This window comes from Stegodyphus dumicola, chromosome X1, assembly GCF_044657685.1.
Source record: "Stegodyphus dumicola isolate Sdum_Otavi_A_Nest chromosome X1, ASM4465768v1".
Taxonomy (NCBI): domain Eukaryota; kingdom Metazoa; phylum Arthropoda; class Arachnida; order Araneae; family Eresidae; genus Stegodyphus; species Stegodyphus dumicola.
This window is the reverse complement of record NC_140780.1, coordinates 125,963,720-125,988,364: the sequence shown is the minus strand read 5'-3', so window position 1 is coordinate 125,988,364 and position 24,645 is coordinate 125,963,720. Positions and strand designations below refer to the sequence as shown.

General features: G+C 35.1%; 1 protein-coding gene across 5 annotated transcripts in view; it reads right to left on the bottom strand.

Annotated features, from left to right (window-relative positions):
• The window catches only part of LOC118190051 (scavenger receptor class B member 1-like), a 205,298-nt gene that overhangs the window by 56,688 nt on the left and 123,965 nt on the right, over nucleotides 1-24,645 (bottom strand). For all 5 annotated transcript variants that reach the window (XM_085806981.1, XM_085806980.1, XM_085806984.1 and 2 more), the window contains 4 exons: nucleotides 22,497-22,697; nucleotides 17,906-17,997; nucleotides 17,251-17,297; nucleotides 9,264-9,333 (listed from right to left, as the gene is read on the bottom strand). In XM_085806981.1, coding sequence (XP_085663107.1) covers nucleotides 9,264-9,333; nucleotides 17,251-17,297; nucleotides 17,906-17,997; nucleotides 22,497-22,697 — 410 coding nt within the window. The remainder of the gene's footprint in view (nucleotides 1-9,263; nucleotides 9,334-17,250; nucleotides 17,298-17,905; nucleotides 17,998-22,496; nucleotides 22,698-24,645) is intronic.

Below are 24,645 nucleotides of genomic sequence, written 5' to 3'. Positions count from 1 at the left end.
GCTTTGCTTATCTCTACGCAATTAACACTTAATATGATCTTAACCTGCGATATCAAAGGACACTAAGAAAAAGTATTTAATAATTTCCAGAATAAAATAGATGTTAAGATTATTTGAAGTGTTAAAGCTAGATATCTTCATTTATAAGCTCAAAATGATAAAATGAATAAATAAAACGGGAAAATAATAAAATTAATGAATTATGAAACTAGGGCTATTTTTGTAAGAGAGATAAATGTACAAATAACTGTCTATATGCATACGTGCATACTTACATATATCACTGTTACGTGCTTACGGGTTCGCAGTGGATTGAATGTGCACAGAACCGATGAAAGATTGATAAAATTAATTTTTTCAAAAACATTTTACAGTTCAGGAACTTTTTACACGAAAGTGCTCTTACAGCTCTTCTCAGTATGACAGATCAGTAGTTATTACTAATAGAGGGACCGGAAGGTAATGCCGCTTTCTTACATTCAATTCAAACGAATAAATTTTTAACAAATTTTTATTTTTAATCAATCATATAATCACTCTCGTTATCAACAACCTTTTGCCATCTAATGTGCAGATTTTCAGTTCCGATAAAGATCAATTGGTTTTTGAGTAAAATATCTCGAGATGGCATTTAGGACATCATTCAAATTTTCATATTTTTTGCCACTAAGAAAATGTTGTAGGGATTGGAATAAATGGAAATTCGAGGGTGCGATGTCGAGCCAGTATGGTGGGTGAGGCAGTACCTCCCATCTGAATTCATTAACTATTTCCAGTGTTCGTCTTGCACAGTGCGGTCTTGCATTGTCGTGTTGCAGAATGACGCCTTTTCTGTTGACAATCGCCGGATATTTTTCGATTAAAGATTGGTTCACTCGATCCAGTTGTTCACAATAAAAGGTCTGCATTAACAGTTTGTCCAGGTTTCAGCAATTCAAAAGGAACAATTCCGCGAATACTCCACCAAACACACTGAAGCGACTTTTGGGGATGTAAACACTTTGTAAACCCTATTAAAACTGCCTTTTGCGTTGTGGATTGTCATATAGACCCATTTTTTGTCTCCAGTAATCAAAGTAAAAGGTTCTGTATGGTGCCATTGAAGCAATTCGTTGCATGTGATGGATCGGTTGGCTTTGTTTTCTTCCGACAGATTATGGGGGGGGGGACCCAAACACCGGCTCTTCTTATTTTTCCGATCTGCTTTAAATGCTCTTGGATGGTCGACCAAGGTTGGTTAAGGGTGTTTGACAGGTCCTCGATTGTTTGACATGGATTTGCTTCCATGTCGTTGTCGAATGTTGTTGGTCTTCCTGATCGATGGAAGTCAGAGAGATCAAACTACCGGATTTGAACTTGGAAAACCATCTTTGACATTTATGAATGTCTAATGCACGTGGATAAACATCGCAAGTGTTTTTGGTCGCAACTGTTGCTTTACTTGCGAAACTCAAAAAGCATACAATGCCGGATATGCTCTTCTGTTACTATTTCGATGGCCATTTCACCCCAAATTGCAAAACAAAACAAAAAAAAGTTTAATATTCAATTATTTAGAAGTGAGCAAGTCACAATAACCTCAAAATGCCTTCGAGATACACAATGAGCTGACACATGATAATCAAATATCGACATGCCCAGAAACGAACATTTGGAGAGAAATCGCCCATTCGGCGACATTTGGTGATAAAATTGGCTATATCCCATGGATGTAGAAGAACCTTCTGGAACGTATTCTTACCGGTTTAGTCCAGAATGTTCTCGAACACAAGCCGAAAGCTATATAAACCCTGCTGGTACGCGGAGAGTGAGTTAGTTTCGAGTGTTTGCTTCATCGACAGAGCGAGTCAGAGTGCCTCGTCTGGAGTGCGAGTTAGTTAATATCGAGTTGGTGTCTCGTCTAGCGAGTCAATCCCTGCGGAGTCGATCGAGTTGACAGCCGAGCAGCGAGTGCCAAGTGGGTCGTAGTCTCTTAGTGTATCGCAGTTAGTGCACTGTCGAGAGAGCTTGTTGAGCTCAGGGAACGACTGAACCGAAGAGTCGAGAGCCGTGCTCTGTGTGTCGTTGAGCGCATCGCGAGTTGTAGCGTGGAGAGTCTCGAGAGTACGTGAAGTTCCGAGAACGATCAAGCAGAGCCGGGAGCTGTACTCTGGTGCTTTGCAGTGAAGCTGTCTCCACCTTGATAGCCTGATAACCTGTGTCGCTGATCGTGTCAGCGTGTTTATAGTAGTTCATCGACGACTGTAAAACATGTTTTGAAGCTGTCCTAACAATACTGGCCAATAAAGTGTGTTTCGATACTTCATCAAGTGTCGTCGTTATTCTCTCCAAATCTACGAACCCCGTACGAACGTGAAGGAAGAAAATAACGTAACAACTGGTGTCAGAAGAAAGAAAAACGCAACAATATAAATGCATGAATTTACAAATTTATATACACATAGGGAAACGGTCTTAGCGCACGAGGTGCCACAATCTAACGGGACCAGGTACTTAAAATCGTTGTCACAAGAGTACTGTAGAGACATTAGGTATTTTGGAAGCAGGAGAGGTGAAAAAATGAGCAACGCTCTTGCCGGGAAACGAACCAAGGACCTCTGGAATACGCTACCAATGTGCTGACCACTAGACTACGAAGGCATGCTAAGAAGGCGGGAGAAATGCCTTAGCGTACAAAAGACGCTACACTAATATTCCTCCCCTTAAGAGCCCTAATGAAATCGCTCACGCCGAAGCTGTGAATGCTGAGTCCACTTACTGATAACTACGCATCTCCATTTCGAATTAACAACATATCATTTTCCCAAACAGATCTTTGTGTCACCACAATTTTTACACAATTCTCTACGCACAAAAAACAAACACAAAGAACACCCCTCTTGTCATATTTTCTGAGGTCCTGAGATACATTAAAAAAAGGAAGAAACGGAAAAACCCCGGATTGGATGCTGTCAACAACAAGATGATCTAAGAAATGAGTACGATGATGCTCTTCAAATTCACAATCACCACTTCAAAACTGCAGTACTTCCCGTCCAGTTGGAAATTAGCTATTATCGAACCAATCCAGAAGCCAAGAAAAGACCCCCGTGACCGTTCCTCTTACCGGCCTATCAGCTTGCTTTCTTCACTAAATAGGCGGAGCTGTCATCTTGAATCAGATGAACAGCTTCATGGGCCAGAATAATATCATCATCCTGCAGCAACACGGCTTCCGACGCAATCATTCTACCACTCACCAAGCATACAGAGTCACAGAATACATCTCTAGTGGACTTCGCAATAAATCTATAACTGGAGTACTCTTCCTTCGTATCGCAAAGGCCTTCGGTAGAGTATGTTTTGAGGCACTCATAAACTCATAGTCTTGTGATTCCCAGACTACGTCACAGACATCATTAGTTCCTGTCTAATAAGTAAGTACTTTGTCGTTCGCTATAATAACACATATTCCACTCGTCGGCAAATTCTTGCGGCCGTCCCTCAGGTTTCATTACTTGGACCAGAGCTTTACGCAGTTTGTGCGAACGACATACAGCAAACTACCAACACAATACTAGCAACGCACGCAGATAATACAGCGATCATGACACAAAATACGTCTCTGGTCACAGTGGTACAGTCACTACAAAAGTACATCGAAGCGCTGGAGTCCTGAAGAAATATATAGAAAATTCAAATCAATGTGAACAAATCTAAAGCTGTACTGTTCACATAGAGAAAGAATCTGCATCTCAATATCGGTACAATACAGATCGGATCATAATACAGTTATCCAGTGTGCCAAGCAATTCAAATAGCTTGGTGTTATATTAGATCAACGACTAACATAGACCCGCACATCACATATATTCATTCTATGTTTTGGGATGCTAAAGCTAAATTCACCCCTTTAATTTTCGAAACTCCGTTCTGTCTTTAGAAAATAAATTACTCATTTATAAGACCATGTTGCTGCCCATTATGACCTGTTCCTGTCGCGCCTGGTGTTAAGTCTGTAAAACGTATCTATGTAAATTACAGAAACTACAAAGCAGTACATTACAACAAATTTGTAAACGCACATGGTTTATCAGAAAACTTGCCATTCATATAGAACTTCGCATTGACCTTATCTTTGTTCACCTGGCCAAAATTGCCAAAAGATTTGTAGAGACATTAGGTATTTTGGAAACAGGAAAGATGAAAAGCCTTCGCCGGGAATTGAACCACGGACCTGTGGAATACGAGCCCGGTGTGCAGACCACCACACCACGAAGGCATGCCAAGAAGGGGGGAAAAATACCTTATACATTTTACAGAAATATTATCAAGGTTGATAATAAATTCATTTCACTTATGGATTATAATTATACATATCCTAATAATCGTAAGAGACCAGAAGCCGTAATAATGCATATAACGTAACAATTTCTTAACGCTCATTTTGATATTTATTTCTTAATTATTTATACGAATTTAATAATATAAAAAAGACTTAATTTTAAATTTATCTCTAAATTTATCCCCCTCCCCACTGCATTCGGCCATCTCCTCGAAAAGTATATTACAAACTGTACTTCTCTTTCAGCCATTCGTGTTACTCCTATCCTCCAGCCATGCCCATGCACGAAAGAACTGCACCTCAAGCCTAGATTCGCCCATTTTAGCTTCGACTACAGAGTCTGACACAGCATTTCTTCACACTCTAACACTGTCATCAGCTATGCTAAAAACTGCTACATCGTTTCCACTAGATCCATCCAACTTCACAACTTTCTACCCTGCTACAGACTTCTAAACTCTACTAACCGACTTTATGAACTCTAATACTGAGTCTTCTACCCAAATTCCCACTTATGAAGTGCTATTACAAAAAGTCATGTCCCGTTCACAGCACTACTCTACCCAGGATGGGGCTAACAGGACTGTGTATCTGTTCCTGTTTCCATGAAATTTAGTTCACCTGGGCAGCTGATGTCACATTATTTCGCAATGATAGCTGAAAGCGCATTCCTTTTTACCATCTGTTCAAAAAGGTTCGAATATCGTGTAATAGGTTCTGTGTTTTTGTGAATAAAACGTGTTAATAAAGTTGATTGTTTTAGCAACATGGAGTTGTCGGTTGTAAGGACTTAACATTTTCTTGTTCTTGATCTAATTTTGTTCTTGCTAGATGCATGATGTCGTGTTGGGCTATTATTTCGTGGACTGATTTAACTCCTTTATCCTTATTTTCGAACAGTGTTATGGCCTTAAAGGCAGAATGCAGTTTATTATTTTTGAAGTTCAAGGAAAAATTGTATTTCTTTAAAACGTCTAATCCGAGTATGCGGAGGTCTGCAATATCTAAGCCACGTGCCTTAATGCTTTCCATTAATGCCGATTTTATGACCAGACACAGTCTGAAGGGTAACTCAGGGCGGAGTCTAGATGAGTTTACCTACAATCGTTGAGCCAGATCATTTCGGAAGACGGCAACATTGGCTCCTGTGTCGATGGTCATTTTGCAAGGAACTCCTATTATGTGTCGTATGATGAAAAGTCCATTAATGACGCCACATGCTGCAGAAATTTGAAGCGCTTTAAAATGGGTCTTCTTAGTAGTATTTGGCAACCTCCGTCCTATGAAGGAGAAGTTAATAATTTTCCCTCCTCCTTGTTGGTAACGGTCATAGTTCCCGTGTCTTGGTGTGTTTTGCAGTCGTTTTGTACGCAACCTTCACCAACGCATTCCAGCTTTGTTGCCACTGATATTTCACCTCAATACTCACTGTCCTGCCTGGTTAAATTGTCTGGACGAGCAGTCATTTGATCCATTGGCTCCAGGACATGAAAAGCTCTGATTGGGTTGCGGTCTCTATGGGTTGCTTATTCATCGGCCTCAAATTAAATGGCGTACAGTAAAGGCCTTTTTGGATCCTTAAAACCCGACATTCGCAAGCCTTTCTGTATCATAGGATCCCGGATGCCATCGATGAAATACTGCAGAGACAAGATTTTCCTTATTTCTGTTGGGCAGTTCGAAAAGGTGAGATGGGACAGCCTTTCAGCATCCGTGGTGAGCTTTTACAGTGTTTTCTTTGGCCACTTGTTGCCGAGATTGTAACTGAGGCCTGCTGTAGACGTTTAAAAACTTCTCGCCAAAACGCAACTCCGAAGTGCTGCATGGAGCTTCAAAGTCTAGCCTCTGGTTTTCAGGTAGAGTTTGAAGGATGTCCGCTGCGTTTACTCTCATAGAAGCGTCATACGTAGGTAGTTTTAGAGAAGGTAGAGAAAATATAGGTAGGAATATGAAGCTATAAAAATTATTTCCAGCTGTCATTATGGATTTCTTCAAGCCGTAAACTTTCTTCGAGATAGCAGAAACTCTGTCATTGATTTGGTGTTCGACAGAAAAAACCCTTTCTTCGATTTATTCAACTTTATTTCCAGCTGCGTCTATTCTGCCTTCCATACCCTCGAATTTTTTTTATTATGATAGCATTTTTTTTATTTCCTGTTGACCTACTTCAATTTCAGTGACTTGACGGCCTCTTCCATCTTCTCCAGAACTGACGTAACAGCCCCTTCCATTTTTGCTTGGCACGTTTTCATCTCTTCTTAAACTGTCTTGACTGGTCCCCTCCATATTTTCTTTTGCCCATTTTCATCTGTTCTTGAACTGACCTGACGGCTCCTTCCACTTTCTCTTGGACAGATTGGATCTTTTTTGAAAAGACTTGACGGCCTCTTCTATCGTTTTATTGAAATGCAGCAAAGGCTGTCACCAACTGTCTTAGTGGCTCCTCCATCGCTTTAGTCACCGGCATTCAACCCTATTTCTCTCGCTAAAACGTATTACTTGCGTACGGGTTCGTAATGGATCAAATCCATATAGAACCGATGAGAGATTGACGAAATTTGTTTTTCCAGAAACACTTTACAGTTTTGGAACATTTCACGAGAAAATACTCGTATAACTGTTTTCAGTATGACAGAGAGCAAAATTTAATTTATCCCAGGTTGGCTCATAAACCTACACTGGCGAGATACTAATTTCGGCGGCAAAAATGCGAAGCCGAGATTAAAAATTGACTCAGAAACCTACATTGACGAGATACTAATTTCGGTGGCAAAAATGCGAAGCCGAGATCAAAAATTCATACAGCTGGTAGCAATAGAAACGTGCGCACTCAACAGCGATAACACGCTTTGACTAACCTTATCGCTACCTCAGCTTAATACTCTCTCCTTCACCCTAACTCATTTTCATCCTGGCGAGGAAACGCAAGGGAAATCAGAAAAATAAGAAAAGGCTAACAAATTAAAATAACTATTAGTAAAAATAATATACGCCACAAAACTATTAAGAAGGTTGAACACAAGCAATGCAAAGAATCTTGAATGCCTAAGCTCACACAGTAATCTCTCAGGGCCTAGATTACTTCTTCTGGGTGTACCTCAAAACAGTGGTTTACGAAACTCACTTTAACAGTGCTGAAGAACTTGTTGCACACATCGTGGCAGCTGGTGGGGCGTCCGAGACACTCCTGGTATTAACGTTCGCACACGCTAATGTTCATTTGTCAATGCGCCGGAGATGTGAGGCCTGCATCACCGCTCAGGGTCGTAATTTCGAGCCGCTATTTTGATGACTATCGTTGTCTCTTTATGTTGTTTTTTCTTTGTTTTTGCTGCACTCCGAATAATAAAAAGGTTTAATCCCCCCCCGTTCGTGTCCTTTCTTTCTTGATTTTTGTGTCATCACTATCGCGGCAGGAAAGCGTTCCCGACCATGCATTGCTATGTGATTTCCCATTGTCTAGGTTTATTCCATCTCTCCTGAAAGTTTGTCACCGTTGTGCTGGTACACCCTGTATAAGGTGAGATAAATTCAATTTCTAGTTTCTTTAAAATTTCCCTCAGCTTTTCCAATTAAAATACTTTCGTTAATCGTAATGTTCGCTGATCTTGCTTGCTTAAATCATATCAATAATTTTTTCGATTTTTCCACACGCTGACGTATTTAAATTTCTTCGATTTTAATGACGTTGCACTTCAAACAGCATATCATTTATCAGAAATTCCATTTAGAATACTGACTTCTAAATTTAACTTATTTGCAATCTGAATCCTAAATAAGCAGAGCTATAAAGTATTTCTCCGGCCTTCTTGGCATGCCTTCGTGGTGTGGTGGTCTGCAAGCTGGGCGCAAATTCCAGATGTCCGCGGTTCAATTCCCAGGGAAGGCGTTGCACATTTTTCACTTCTATTGCTTGCAAACAAATCCTAATGACTGGATAGAGCTTTTTAAAAATTTCACGCTTTTGATGAGTAGCTAAAGGGTTTCTTTTACTGCTCTTCGGTGGCATTTTTAAAACAAGTGGATAAAATGTTCTATACCATGACGAAACCGTTACTTATCGAAATAGGGAAACATGACCGACTTCATGAAACAAACATCTTACGCATGAACTTCCTGAATGAGTTTTACAACATAAATAATATATGTATATGTTAAATTTATCAGTAGTAAAAGTAGTTACTATGACAAAAAAGTAATACATGATGATTTTAGAGTCCAGCTAATGTAGTTTCATGTGTTTAGCTAGTAAATAGTAATAACAAACATGAAGAACTGCGTTTATAGCTTTTAAATCAGTAAGGAAAATTAATTATCTTACGCTTTGCTGAATGGCAACCCACTGGTGCGTTTAAAATAAAATTTTATTTCAGGTAGTGATAACACATTTCTTTTAAAATGCTGAGTTTTTGATTAAATTTGAAGCATAAATATTTCGCGCTTTACTAAATGCCAACATATTGTTTTAAATCGTTGAGTTTGTTAATCAAAATTTTATTAAGTTTGCTCAAACCCTAAAGTTAATAAACCCAAAAATTCGAAATTCGGGTTTCGATGTGGTCATGTTTGGGTGGAGGACTCTTTGTGTATTCAAAATTTGGTGGCTCTACGTGTCTCCGTCCTTCCATAATGGGAGGAAAGAACCTACAAAAACAAACGTGTACGTTTGTACCTATTTTGTTACCTAATAACAGAATGATTAAAAGCAAACTTGTATTACAACGCATACATTTTCATCAATTAATAAATAGTAATTCTTCTCAAATATAATAAACTAACTTCAGATTTTTCCTAAAATCTTAGCGCATTAATCAAATATTATACATGAAATGTTTTTAAGGTTTTCATTCGTAAAAATTAAAATTCGGGATCTCTCACTTTTTTTTTTTTTTTTTTTTTTGTCTGCATCTAAAATTGGTTCAAAAACTTACATTCGTACCTGCATATATCTGGCACAAAAAGAGTTATTTTACTGTCATAGGACTGGTTTGGTGGCCACGTATCTCCAGCTGTAATAAGAAAAAAAAGCTTTAAATCATCATAATATGATTTGCAAACGATTATAACACTATTTTACAATCACTTTGCGAGAGAGAAGAAATAAGGAGTTTTATTGTTCCGTCATGTATACTGAATATAAAATAAAATTAAAATCTTCGCAATGCGGTTTTCGAATTCCGTTACCTCATTTACTGGCGAATAACCCCCCTTTTTTATTAATTATATCAGACGAGTATCGAGAGTGGAAAATTATGAGAATAATTTAATTTCCAAAGAACATGGTCATAGTTAATAACTTGGCAAATTAAAAGTATTTGTGGATAAAGTACCAGTAATTATCACAATATTATTTATCAAAAAACCCCACACTCCAGTGTTAACATTACAATATCTAATAGGATATCTTCATTTCTTCTTTCCTGTAAACCTGAATCTCGACCGTTTATACTGTTGTCCATTGCTACTTGCTAAGCCTCAAATCATTTAATGCTGTTACAACTGTTGTATCTGTCGTCTTTGAATAGCTCGCTAGTCGTCACCAACGTCACCTTATCGTCTTCGTTACCTTTCAGTATGTTTCCCCACATTCAATGATTTTAAGAACCATCAACTCTTACTGCTCCTTGAATCAGAGCTCATGCACCCAAAACCCGCGGGCTAATCAATTAGTAAGAAGAAAGCAACCACTGAGTAGACTAATGAAGAAAATTACATAAATATTTAAAACTTTTCAGAACCTTGCACTAAAAATCTAAGAGAATTATACATGAGTATTAGATGAACAAAAATGAAAAATTTATCTTTCTGTTCTTGTTGTTGCTTATGCTCATTATCTGACCAACTCAGCCAAATCCCACGAAATTCCTTTTGGCAAGGAGCGCTAGACTGTCACCTGAATGGTGCTCATGGCTGCCGTTGGCAACAGCCATGAGCACCATTCAGGTGACAGTGCGATTTAGATTAGCTCCGCCCCCAATTTTGATGGAGAGCACCCCGGGGGGGATGGGCCCGAGGGTCTCCCACCCATCTCCCCCATGGAGGTAAGAAAGGAAGGAGTGGCCAACCGGCACTATAAGTGAAGCACTGCTTCGAAGCTTCGGTCACCAGATGGGGTGTTCTTTGTTTACATTCAAAAGCTCGCTTGACAGTGCTCTGATAGTATTTCGACACACGATAGTTCCATACAAATCGAAAAAGGGACACTTTCGCATGAAAGAAACATTCATAGTGGGATGGATAATAGCAATTTGTATAGTTTAGTGACATTTACGCAAAAATCCCATCTTGGTTATTTTTCGATAACTAACAACAGTGATTTTGATTATGAATTTGCTTTATAAAATTCTAAGCTGTTGAACTACAAAAATATAGATTTTAACAAAAATGTTATGCTTAAAGAATGAAAAATACCTTACGGTACCTTTAAAATTGTATACGTCTTTCGATACCCTTGATAGAGTATTCGCTACTTTTATTTTATGCTCCAAACGCCAAAATGTTTTACATAAAATAAATTTTTTTCACATCCATATATTATTGTAACATGTACCTTTTAAAATTTTTTAGAGGAGAGGCTTTACTTCTGCTCATTTTAAACTCATCGTTTTAATTTTATATATCTGAAAAATAATCACTTTGGGCTTACTCGTTTTACTTATTTGGGTTAATTAAAAATAAAATTACCATAAAATGCTGCAATCCATCATTCAAATTATATTCATATATATTTTTTATGTAAAACTTTCGAGTGTATGCTAAATTAGTATAAATTACTTTACTCGAAAAATATAGTGAATGCACAGAAATTAAAGATTTGCACATGCCGGAAATGAAAAATAGGAAATATGTATGGGTATTTATGCATGTGCTTGCAAAAAGCATGTATCTGCCTTTAACAAAGTACATAAATATTCATTAAATTATTTATAAATGTATTTGAAATGAAGAATTTATTCATTTATAAACAACTGTGAAAGTTACTGTGAAGAAATCAAATTATTAAATGCATCTAATTTATAATGATTATAAATGTTATCTAAATATATAATACCCTTAATATTGAATTGTAAACATAAATTGAAATCCTGTTGACAAATACGTTATAAAACTATTTAAGCAAGAATTGTTCGTACTGGAAAGCAATCTGTTAAAAGGTATTGTAAAGCAAATGCTATGAGATGCGCACTTAAGAAAGTAATAAAAGAGTTTTGGAATATGTATTGTTGAAATTAAAGGTAAAAAAAATCTGATAAGTAAAATTAAAAGAATTATTCCCCTTACATTTTATAATAACTCAGTTACAAGTTTTAAATAATACTTAAAAAAAACTTATTTTATTCCTTTTCAGAAATGTTCAGAGAAAGTTAAGTACTATTTAAAGTATTTCGCTAATTTCTAATAATTCTCTAATTTAAAATGAACTGAATAGAGCATTAATTATAAATTGAATTATATTTTTTGATTTAAAAATGCCTCAGAAGCCAAAAAATCATGTCATATTTAAGAAAGTATTTTAGGAAGAAGCTCTATAAATAGAAAAGAAATAATGCATAATTTTAAATTTAATAATACAATAAACTTTGATCTTAATTTTTGTACCTTAACCGAATAAAATCGAAAATGTTTTTTTTTTTCTAATGTAATTAACGAAAACTTGTGAAAATATTTCATTCAAATTAAACCATTCTGAGAAAACTGTTCTGTGAAAAGTATAGCATTTAATTCCGTTCAGAATGAAATGTTGTTTAAAAATATGTCGTTTTCATATACTTAGGAGTCTGAAGTGTTGTAGAAAAAGAAAATATATACATTTATATGTATATTTACGACGTAATTACAAAATATTTACATCCGATAGCGTCAAAACCCATTGAACTTAATGGTAAATGACCAATGTTTTGGTCACCACGTAGGGATCGCCAGTGCTTCAGAGCAGGGTACGGGAGAAACCTGTTTAGGGCCACTCCATCTTACTTCCTACCTCCATGATCTCCCCTTCCACCAAACCACAAGAGAGGAATTTCGGTTCCCTGCACATTTAGGGTGCCGCCATGCTACACCGACACAATATTTACAAACATCTATCATCTTCTCCGGGATTCGAACGCGGGCCCTTTGGCACGGTAGGTCACTGACGCTAACCAGGATTCCGGTTGGGTTTCTATGCTTCTAGAAACCACGAGTGCATTTGCTTATTCATTCTTGTAAAACTGTAGAAAACACTTCTGATACATAATGAAAAGAGAAAATGTCGGTTTTCTGTGCTCACTCATTTGATGCGAAAGCAAAATATGAAAAAATATTTCTACCGGAACATCATCAACTGGATACTTATAAATGACAAAGGAGACCCAATAGCTGGGACAACACAATATTTAAAAAAGTGGCATAATAGAGATCTACAGGTCGAATCAAGCTAAAGTAAAGAAAATGTTTATATTTACATACTAAGTATTATCCTTACATATAAAACTTGAATTAATTAAAAATCTCTCCAAAACAACAAATAAAGAACAAAAACAACTTTTATGTATTTTAAATAGATTTTTCTGACATTAGGGAATGGTAAAAATTTAGAAAATTTTCTGGCTAACATAAAACATAAAAATTTGCCAATGTGACACAGAGGCCCACCAGCGGCCGAGCGGTAAAAGCCGTTGAACACTTTTACTTCGGTCCGGGGTTCGAGTCCTGTCGAACGGGCTGGCTGTTTGGGTGTTTTTGTGGATTTCCCCATGTGTAACATAGATAGGAACCAGTTTCACTTAAAATGACCGCCACGGGGCATCCCTCTCTTTCCATACAGTGCCTAACGGCGGAGCACGTAATAAGTAAAAAAAAGCAAATGTGAAACAAAACTGGACAGCTTTAAAAGATACACTTAAGATTTTTATAAAAATATTGCAACACTTTTAACTAAAAGGGGCAGAATAGAACGGAAAGCATGTAGAAAAATTAATTGAAAATTAAGATGAAATATATTTTAGATTATTCTTAAAAATTAACTTTAATGCACTCCCAATTAAACCGAGGAATAAACAAACAAGATGGGATTCAGCAAATACGGAAGATTATTAAAAACTTACGAAACAAAACCAGCATTTGCAAAAATGTCACTCACAACGCATGTAATTTAAAGATGTAATGATACACCCTTTTATAAATAAAATGTATTTTTTATTTGAAAGCAAGTTTTAAAAATTAAAAAAAAAAAAAAAAAAAGGCTTTGTTAGCAAAGGAAAGTTTTGATAAGAAAACGGTTACACTATTCGAAACCTAATGGAAAATGTTGTTCAACAAACCTTAATTACAGTGCATTAAACACCCCAATGCAATAATTATAATATCAGTCAAGAATGATCATTTGTTCTCTAGCGCATTTAACAGTGACAGTAAAAACCATCCAATAAAGCCCGTGGTTCAATGAAAAATTAATTACATTGCATTGCTAATTGTTATATAAAATTATACAGCATGCTGTTTCATATTTATATTACTAAATTCTTTGTATTTATTACAAACCTTTTACTAGTAAAATATTATAAAATTACATATTTTTTTAAGTAAAACATTTTGGATATATCAATATTTGAAATGTGTATAGAGTTAGCTGCCCAGTAAACCTACACGAACTCAAATTTGAAGAATAATATACAAAGCCATGCATTATTTAGGGTATGTAAGTAAATACATATGTGTTTGGAGAACACGCAAATATACCGCTGGCGATTAAAATTGTTACACTATGAAGGAAAGCACTTAGAATTATATTTATTTAAATAACATTACAACCGAAAGATGAAATGATTCAAATTCAGGTAAATGTAATGTTCAGAATATGCATAAATCAGCACCCTAACCATCCGTCTTTGACACAATTAACAGTTATTATACGACTGGGAAATGCAGTAAGATTGCTGGAGTGCTCCCCATCCACCATGATCACGAAGTGATCTTATGGTCTTAAAGGGACACCTCATAAAACTAAAAATAACTAACTAAAAAAAAAATATATGTTTGTATAAGAAAACCAAAAAAGGAAAGATACATATATAAGAACAACACAAACACAAAATACAACCAAACAACACACTGGAATTGACAGGGCACCCCACATAAAAACTAAGAATTAAAACCTTTGAAATCCCAAGTGTAATTAAAAATTTAAATTAAAACTCCTAAAAACTACTGCACCACCAATAATGCCTACCAAAGTAAATCCCTCAAAACAAAATGCCAACAACTTGCCTATTATCATCAACAAGGCTCATTAGAATTCTTGACAAATACTTAAAATGTTTAAAATTCAAATTCTTAAAATGAAATGATACACTATTAAAACTTTTCCTAATAGTATCTATTAGCAGATTTCATTCCAGATTCCATTACGAAGTGTCTGGCATTTCCTGGAACACCACAATTCAAACATAATTCATTGTCTTGTATATTAAACCTATTCAAGTAATATGGGAACCTTCCATGTCCCGTAATCAATTGATTCATATTTATATCATTGTAAATAAATATCGACTGGGAATGCAGTTGAAGAGATTTAGGATGGTACTAGATGAGTATTGCAATAGATGCGGCTTCAGTTTTATGCCAGAGTTCATCAATCGAACTGGCAAGCGGCTGTTCTCGTGATATCAATCTGCAAACTTTCACGATGCATTTTTAATTGGTTAGAGATCTAAAGAATGCACTGGCAAAAGCATTAGTTAAACACCTTGTGTATTAAAGAAAAAGAGGACAACAGGAGGCAACATTCGGTCACGATCTGTCCTGTTCAAAGGTCCGTGGTCGTGAAGATATGGCACAGCCGCAGGTATAAAAATCTCAGCAAATAACGGTGGCTAGTCAAAATGCCGGATATGTTGACTAGAAGTGAATGGGATGTATATCCAGTGGCACCTACATCAACAATCTAGGTACTACGCATAAGAGATTAGATGATTAGAAGATGAAGAAAGCAGGCTTCCAGATTTCATTCCCCTCTATGACTTCATACCGAAATACGGCTATAATGACGCTGTGTAAGCAAAAGCGGGATATTCATGAGAAAAGACGACTTAGAGGCATTGATATGTATGCATTTTTAACGCACCATTGTAGGCGCTAATTTCTGTGCTGTAATGTCAAAGGAAATCGAAGCTGACAGCGACGTGGACTGACTAAGATTACGATTCTTCCGTGGTAGAATCCTGAGACATGCTGGTAGGCGTTCCTCTTTTTTTTTTTTTTTTTTTTTTTTTTTTGTGTGTGTGTGTGTGTGTGTGTGTGTGTGTGTCTTCAATTGCTAAATATTTGAATATTCCAATATGTTCTACCTTTCGTGGGAATTTCAAACTTGTGCTCTTCCTTCAAACTGTAGCAGTATGAAGAGTAAGTATTGCACAAAAAACTTAAGAGAAGAAAACAACATTACAGCACTTAAATGAACAATTCTTACGACCTTAAAACTTTGTGTAATATGGTTATACTATAAGTCTCAACTTTTAGACAAGCTGCACATCAAAATATTTTAGTAGCATGTATCATGGAAATCTAACGCAGGCAGCCATTTAAAATCTCACCATCATTACCATAGGATTTATTTTACTTCAAAATAAGGATAACAACTTATAATAAAAGAAATCATGTTTTAAGTAAGAGTCTTCGGTAAGAAGTAGCTTCCCTTATTTCTAGGGCTCCTTTGATACTTAACTTCGGTTTAGTACCGTATTCCCCCTTTTTTTTTCTAATTTTATCGTTCAAAAATCATCAAGGAGGGGAAATTATGCAAATGATTTAATTTCCGAAAGATGCGGTTACAGTAAGAACAGATGAAAAGTATTCATGGATAAACTAAAGGTAATTATCAAAATATTATTTCTTTAAAAGAAACCTACATTCCAATAAGATTGCATATTAATATTAATATTACAATATCTAATAAAGTATCCTCATCTCTACTTCCCTGTAACTTGAAACCTGATTGTTCTCATAGCTGTCTCTGCAACTCTTTAGGCCTTAAATCATCCATAAATAATTAGAGAAGGTGAATGTGCAGATGACTCAACGAAATCGTATACTGAATGTCAGTTCATGTTTGCTTCGCTGTGATTGGTCGGTTTTTGTATTAGGTTGGCATAAAGCTTAACAGTTAGAAGGGAAAGGTTCGGAATGATTTTCGCAGGTAGTTTATCTTTGTAAGTAAGACGAAAACAATCACAACATAAACGAATCCATTTTAAAATTTAAGTGAGCTCATTCTCTAAATGCACTGAAAAAAACATTACACGAATACTTTTAAAACTTTCAGAACCTGGTGCTAAAAAAAGAAAGAGAAAAATTCGCGAGGAAATACGGTAGTTTATTTCTATCTTAAGTTTTCGGATACTTTTACTTTGGTAGATAGATATAATCTTTACTTTTCAGGTTTTTTGCTTTAATAAGTAATCGTTATTTTGCTTTTAACTTAATCTTTACTTTTTAACTTAATCATCTTTTGTAATAAGAATCACAATTCATTATGAGTCACAGGGGGGGGGCAGGAATTTGGGAGAAATCATTTCATATATTAAAGGACCGAGAAGGGAAAATTAAGAAGTTAAAGGAGTTAAATATTATTAAATTCCGCTCGGTTTAAGCTTCAAAATTTGAGACAAATGCTGCTCATCCTTGAATGCTTTTTTACTGCTGCACTACTGAAGCTTGATTATTTCTGTTTGAGGACGGTAATTTAAATTTGGGCTTTTCTATTAGAGGAAGGAATGATTTTCGATTTGATGCTCTTTCAAAATATATTTGTTTTCAAGTCGGCAAAACATAATTATTTTGACCTGTTCCTTTTAGCTAAAATTGCCTCTCTCGCAAATTGAAAACTCGTGGAATATTTTAAAGATTATTTAAAGAAAATAAGTCAATAATCAAAACAATAATATTACCTGATCCATTTATCATATTGCAAGGAGGATCAAATGATGGCACCTCCCTTCGAAAAAAGGCAAAATTATATATAAGATTTAAATTAGAAAAATGTCTACACTTTGCATAGTACCGTATTGGTCCGAATATAAGACGATGTATTCATCTTTAGAATGTCCTACAGAAAGACGTACCTTAACATATAGACGCGCTTAATATAGAAATGTATTTGTATAATATTTCATCTATCTCTCAACTTTTAACGTTTAATTATACGTCTAATACACTTTCAAATATATCGAGACCATCTCCTATGCAACACTCTTTCTCAGTTATTTAGGCTTATTTTGGAGCAAGAAACATGAAAAAAATCAACGCTGCTCTTGCCAGTATTCGAACTCCAAGCTTACATCAATTTCTAGCCTGGCGTGCTTCCAGATACATCACGAAAGCAGGCGTTAAGGAAGAAGAAACTTCTTTACACCCTTTTTCTTGTAGAGCATCTTCAAAAATTCAAAAATATATAAACATTCGGGCCAATATGGTATCTTAATACAAAAATTATATAAAGAATCAAAGATAACAAAAAGCAGAATAGTTTTATGTACGATGTACTATGGAGCTTATTATCATACGAATATGATTTAAAGTGAGGGAAAAATATACTCAACTTACGTCATACCATTCCAAGAGTAAATTTCGTCTACTGCATCAATATTATTTTCTCCCGTATAGGCGACGATTTCTCCATCATCTGTGTCATTTCGCTGTTAAAAAAAACACAAAAGTCCTTTGGAAAATGAAGGGTGAAAACTTCTTTCTCCCACATATCCAAAAGTTATTTAAGAAATCTTTCACACAGATCTTATCTTAGAAAACTTAAATTTTGCACTGTGTTTAAATATCAAATAAATCTATGCTCATGTGAAGACACAAGAGAGTGCTTCTGTTATTCCGTTAATAACTTTCATGAACTGCAATTCCGAGACTTTTATCTTTTGCGTACCCCTAACTATAGGAGTACCCTTAACTTTCCTCTTTAGCATCTACGACCCCTAACCCCTCTTGAGTATTCCTGCAAGGTGCCTTACTAAGAATGTGCTATAAATTAATAGATTGCAACAACAGAGGTCGGAATAATATAATCAAAGGAAGATTGATTATCACAATATTTATCTCAAATAAGCATAGCAATAACACACAATTTTAATCCAAAACATAGAAACATAATATTTTTAATGTACTGTAATTATTTTTAGTACTATCTTTCGTTAAAAAAAAGAAGAAATAAAAAAAGAAGAAATATGAAAATTAGGGAATTGAAGAGTTTATTGACTTATGATGAGGTTTAGATCTATACTAAAAACGGAAAACACAAAGTATTCTTGAAATAGTATTGTACCGCAATAAAATATTAAGCCTATAATGATATAAAGGAAATTAATACGTAACTTCATTCATACCAAATTCAAGGAAAAAAATTCGATTTGTAAGAAAAGTTAATCATCTTTACACTCAAATACAAAATGAATAATATATCTTACTGCATATATAAATACTACTAAAAATATTAGCACCTTTAAAAGAAACGTATAGTCTCGAATCGCTATTCAAGCTCCATTGTTTAGGCAGCCTTTGCGCTTGGTTTACTGAGCTCAGTGTTTTGAAGGCAGAATCAAATATGGAAAGGCAAATTCTGAAATCAGGAGCAACATCCACCTGTTAATGTATAAGACGAGAATGCTCTTTCACAAGTTCATTCTCTGTAAATGGCAAGAAACATTTTGATGTCTCGTGGTGTATTTCTTCATGCTTCTAATTAGAGTTTTTTATTTTTAAATGAAGCAACAATAATGAAGGTTTCATAATTTCATTCAACAAAACCTCCCCGTATATTTTACAAAGAGGATTAGGGCTGTTCCCATCTCCTATGAACGAAAATTCGCATTTTAAATATTTATAAGAATAATTTTGTTTCTTCTGAAGAGGACCGCTATTTCGCATTTTCTTGATACTGGGTGGCCTATTTCTTATCAGTAAAAGCTCCATCCGAGCACTCAACTGATAGGTTAGGCTACATTATTTGAATATGAAAAAAAGCACAAAAGGGCAATGTGCCTAAAAGGAGGGATGCCTTCGGGGAGGACTTTCTAAGGACCATTGGCTCGTATTCATGCTACACATGGGCAAAATTACATTCTGTTGGTAGACTAACCGATTGCTTTGAAGTGGCTCAGACACCAAATCACAGCTTTTATCCAGTGAAGCTTAAATTCTGTGTGAGAATCTACCTTTTAGCTACTTATACATTTTTATATAAACAATACTTTAACAACCCCAAAAGAATAAAATTTAAAACAAAACTCCTCACCCAACGTTTTTGGATATCACAATTCTAAAGAAAAAGATATGAGTCACTCGCTTGATAATTCACTCAATATTGAAACTATAGTTGGCTACCAATCGAAAAGGAGGTAATATGCGATGTGTAAGGAATAGAATGTGTGATTGATTAGGGGCGGAGCTAGTTTAAACTAATTTTATTGCTTTCGTACGCATTTCGACCAGGAACAATGATACCAAAAGTCTTGGGAGTTGCTTCCCCTTTTATTCAATGATGTAGATTTCCTGAACACATTTCTAATTTCATCAGCATTTATTATAACAATTTACTGTCATCCGCAACTATCGATAATTTTTTTCGAGTGCTCCTGACTAACACATTCCGCATCCCGAGGGTACGTATAACACAGTCTGGGAACCGCTGTTCTAGAATATCGTATTACGTGCAATAAGGATAGGCTGCTTTGATGAAAGTAAAAGCATTTATGAAAGTGTATTTTTTCTTTTGAAATCAATAAAATCAGATGTTAACATGTTATTAAACGATATTTATTTTCATTTTAAACGATGTTACAAATTACCAAAACTAATGTTGTAAAGTTATAACAAAAACAACTTTACAACAACATTACAACGTTAGTTATAAACTAATGTTGTAAAAATGTAATGTAAGAAACAAAGCAGTTGGTCATCTACGAACTCCAAAAATAATGCTAACCAAAACCACAATAAAAATAATTAAAAAACCAACATGTAAAAAAAGGATGAAAATTTTTGATTCTGTTAGAAGCATTTTTATTCACACTGATTAACCAACCAGTATACTTTAAATGAATACATTAAAAATGCAACGCTATTATCATTCACGATTATATTCGAAATTATACTTTTCACGAAGTCTGCAGTTTTTCACTAACGCAGTTGAAACAATTATTATGTCTTAATTTAAAGTTAATAACATAATTATCATTTCAGACATGTTCATCAACAGTAGATTTCAAAAGCAGCACGAGAGCTTATTATTTAAAGTTCATATTGGCCTTGTTCTATTTTGTACAGCACGTATTCAATTCTTGAGAAAATTTAAATAAAACTGCCGTTATCTTTAAATTTTCTATCTCTCTGCTTATGCAAAACACTGTAAAGTAGTACATTTTCTTGAAGTTATATGCTTCATTAAAATCAAATTATACAATTATTTATAAAAGTAAATTGGCTTAACTTCTAATTTAACTTTACTGTTTACTGAATTTATTTTCTTTCTGAATGCTGGCCATATGGGCTACATGAATACTGAAACTATGACACCTCATACATTCAATAATAAGAAATAAATTATTTCTTTTATAAGCTTTATTTCATTTCTGAGCATTCTTCTAATTTGATGGGTCCTTGCAAGATTATTATCTGACCTAATTTCAATAAAACAATGATTTTAGTATTGTTAGAATTTCACATATTGTGACATTTACGGGAATATGACATGGAAACACAAAGCAAACTGGTGTGATTGACAAAATAGTGTCGATCACAGGTTTGAATGCAGAAGTGCAGCAAGTTTCTGATTTCTTAAGGGGGGATGTAATATCAGTGAAACATAATAGTATAAAGAAGTAATCCGAATGAGTGGATATGCTTGTATCTATCACTGAACTTAGTTTTGCAATGATCAATAAAAGTATTACTGCAAAGTGACAAATCAGTTTATTATCAATTAGTTTAACAAGAAAAAATAAATTTCCATCAGAAAAAAAAAACTTAATGTGTCTTAATTTGAAGTTTAAATGCTTCGGAATATAAATTTAAAAGTCGAACGATATTTAATTAAAAAAGGTAAGAGTTTGCTTTTGAACTCAAACAAAAGACATAGTGTTAGGTGTTTTAGTTTTCAAAAAACTACACTGCATTGATACACATTTTGTGCACATACCAAATTAACTCACCTTCTTGAGTAGTGACAATATTTTACTTTTTAAAGAAATTTTGTAGGGTTATATTATTTTTACTAATAGCTATTTTAATTTGTTAGCCTTTTCTGTCACTCCTTGTTCCTCTTGCGTTTCCTCGCCAGGATGTGAATGAGTTAGGGTGAACGAGGGTATATTTAAACTGAAATAACGAAAGGATTAGTCAGAGCGTGTTTTTGCTATTGAGTGAGCACGCTATTATTTCTGCCAGCTGTTTGAATTTTGAATCTCGCCTTCGCATTCTTGCCGCCGAAGTTAGTATCATGCCGGTGTAAGTTTCTGAGTCAACCTGCTAGGTTAAATTAATTTGTGTATTCTTAAACTTCTAGCTTATCTCTTAAGTTTGGTTTGTTAGCATTATCTTTAAGCTCCTCATCTCAAGTAGATGGTGAAATTGTAAGCACGTAAGGCCGTGCCGTCTGTAAATAACTGAGTTCAGTATAAGGCTCTTTTACACCCTTTCCCTGTTGTATTCATCTTCTAGTCTTAGCGATAAGTCGCTACACAGAATTTCAAGTAGGTTTAGTGGCAGTGTTATATTAGCAAAGAAGGCTGGTGGTGTTGGTGTATTTAATTATGGCAAAGCACACTAGGGCTATCTGCCTAACGGGAGAGATGCCTTCGTGGGGGACGTTCTAAGGGAAACTGGCTCGTATACACGTTACACATGGGGAAAACCACGAAAACGCCCATGCAGCCAGCCCGTTCGCGGGATTCGAACCTCGGACCGAACTACCAGTGTTCAGCGACTTTACCGCTCGGCCGCTGGTGGGCCCAAAGAAGGCTGGATCTTACAACTTGTTCTTTTTTTCTGGTACCCCTTTTCTGTCATTTTAATGCACATGTACTCTTGTTTGATTTTTAGTTTTACATGTTAACGGAAAATTTATGTCTCAAAATAAAAAGATGATCGATTAAATTAAATATAATTTTAAGTAAAAATATTTGCCACTTACCGCATAAAACCAGCCAAACTTATCATATGGCAAATCCATAAATGCCTTTGCTACTTTTAGCAGAGGGTCCTCATATCCTTTAAAGAGCAGTTCTTCTACGGTCTTTTCTACAAACCATGTTGTGTTATAATGATTGAAAATTTCTTCCAAAGCCAAGTAGATCAGGTCTTCATTCATTTCCTTTCCTTTCGTTGCAGCAGCCTAAATTTATATGTTCATCAGCCATTAGAAAAATAATCAGTATAAGTAATGTATATATATTTGCAATAAATATAAAACGCTAAAAACTAGATTTAACAACAGAAAAAGGAAATTTTTTTAACAAAACTTTTTAATGTAAAATTATAATCAAGTTGAATATGTAACATTTATATTAACTCACTAACAATTATCTCATTATTATTAACATTAAGTTTTTACGTAGTTTTCTTTCTTTTCGGCTTCCGTGACAATAACTCTTCCATTTCAAGAGCTTAACAGTCAATTACAAGACAGTAAACTTTGCAGTTTAGTAACAGAAATTTATGCTGAAGTCTAGCGAGATCAGTTACTATTGGAAGGTATGTCGCTTTTAATCGGGTGTTACTTTGTAGAGACATTAGGTTATTTCGAAGCAGAAAAGATGAAAAATGAGCAAACGCCTTCACTGAGAATCGAACCATGGACCTCTGCAATACGCGCGCAGCGTGCAGACCACCACACCACGAAAGCATGCCAAGAAGGCGGGAGAAATAAAAAGGAAATTTTTTTAACAAAACTTTTTAATGTAAAATTATAATCAAGTTGAATATGTAACATTTATATTAACTCACTAACAATTATCTCATTATTAACTGTAAAAACCTTGGAACTGTAAAAACCTTTTGGAAAGAAAATAGAAGTTAAAACTTGAATTTTTAACTAGATTACAGGCCAGCTGCTCCTTTGTTTGCAAACTCGCAAATTCTTCCAGGTTTTGTTATGTACAAAATATATGTGCTTTTAAATTTTTTTAATTAAACTAAACATTTATGCTGAAACTCATCAACCAACAATTAACTTAAATTTTTTAAGCTGTTCTGTAAAGTTTATTTTAATTAACGTCATTTATTAAGTTGAATCTTTCCTGTTCCATTAGAAAATGTATTCGATATGAGTTTAAGCAACAAAGCGAGAATCTAAGTTTACAGACACAGCATTGGCAACGTCGGCCCGAAAAGTGGTCATCCTGCAGGTGCGCTGACTGTTGATTAGAGAATTTTGCACTTGTAGCTATGCGAGAAGGCGTGTTATTTCAGGAGCCAGATCTTTTGGCTTCAATAAATTAATTTAGTAGGTGCTTACGCGGCCAACTGTCTAAAATTGTTATAAAAAAAGAAAAATATATACAATAATTTGAATAATCCAGTTAGTGTAATTTTATAAAAATATTCATCGTTTTCAATAATAAACCTTTTTCCTTTTTTCAATTCGCTAATTTTATAAGGTATATCTCCCGCCTTCTTAGCATGCCTTCGTGGTGTAATGGTCAACACACTCGGCGCGTAGTCGAGAGGTCTGTGGTTCGACTCCCGTCGAAGGCATTGCTCATTTTCATCTCTCCTGCTCCCCTGTAGTGCCATTAATTTAGTTTGGCGGAACAGATTAAGTAAAGTGACCATATATCTCTCCTGCTTCGAAATAACTTTATGTCTCTACAATTTAATATCGTTCAGTCGTTCCAATCCAACAATTCTAGACTTTAGATGCAATAGAAATTCCACAGTGAACTGAGAGAATGCTAGATATCACTAGATAATTTCTTTAATACAAGAACTGCTCTCCTTTATACTCCAAAAAGGAGCCTGGAATGAAGGAAAAGGTTTAAAGAAATCAGTTCATAAAAGCATTTTACTGTTTCACAATTAAATGCTGAGAATGAAAACGTATGATCTTATGTCTTTCCTTCAGATATCCTCAACAATATTCATGCTAATTAAGACACAATAACACGCCGAACAAATACTAATTAAGAAGTCAAACAACAAAATCAGCGTTATATTTTCAAATTTTCACAGGACTAGTTTCGATGGTTTTACCGAACCCCCATCCTCAGCTGCAAAAGCGCAAATGAACGAGATAGGATATAATGATCAGATAAGACAAGAAAGCCTGGACAGAAAATAAGCTA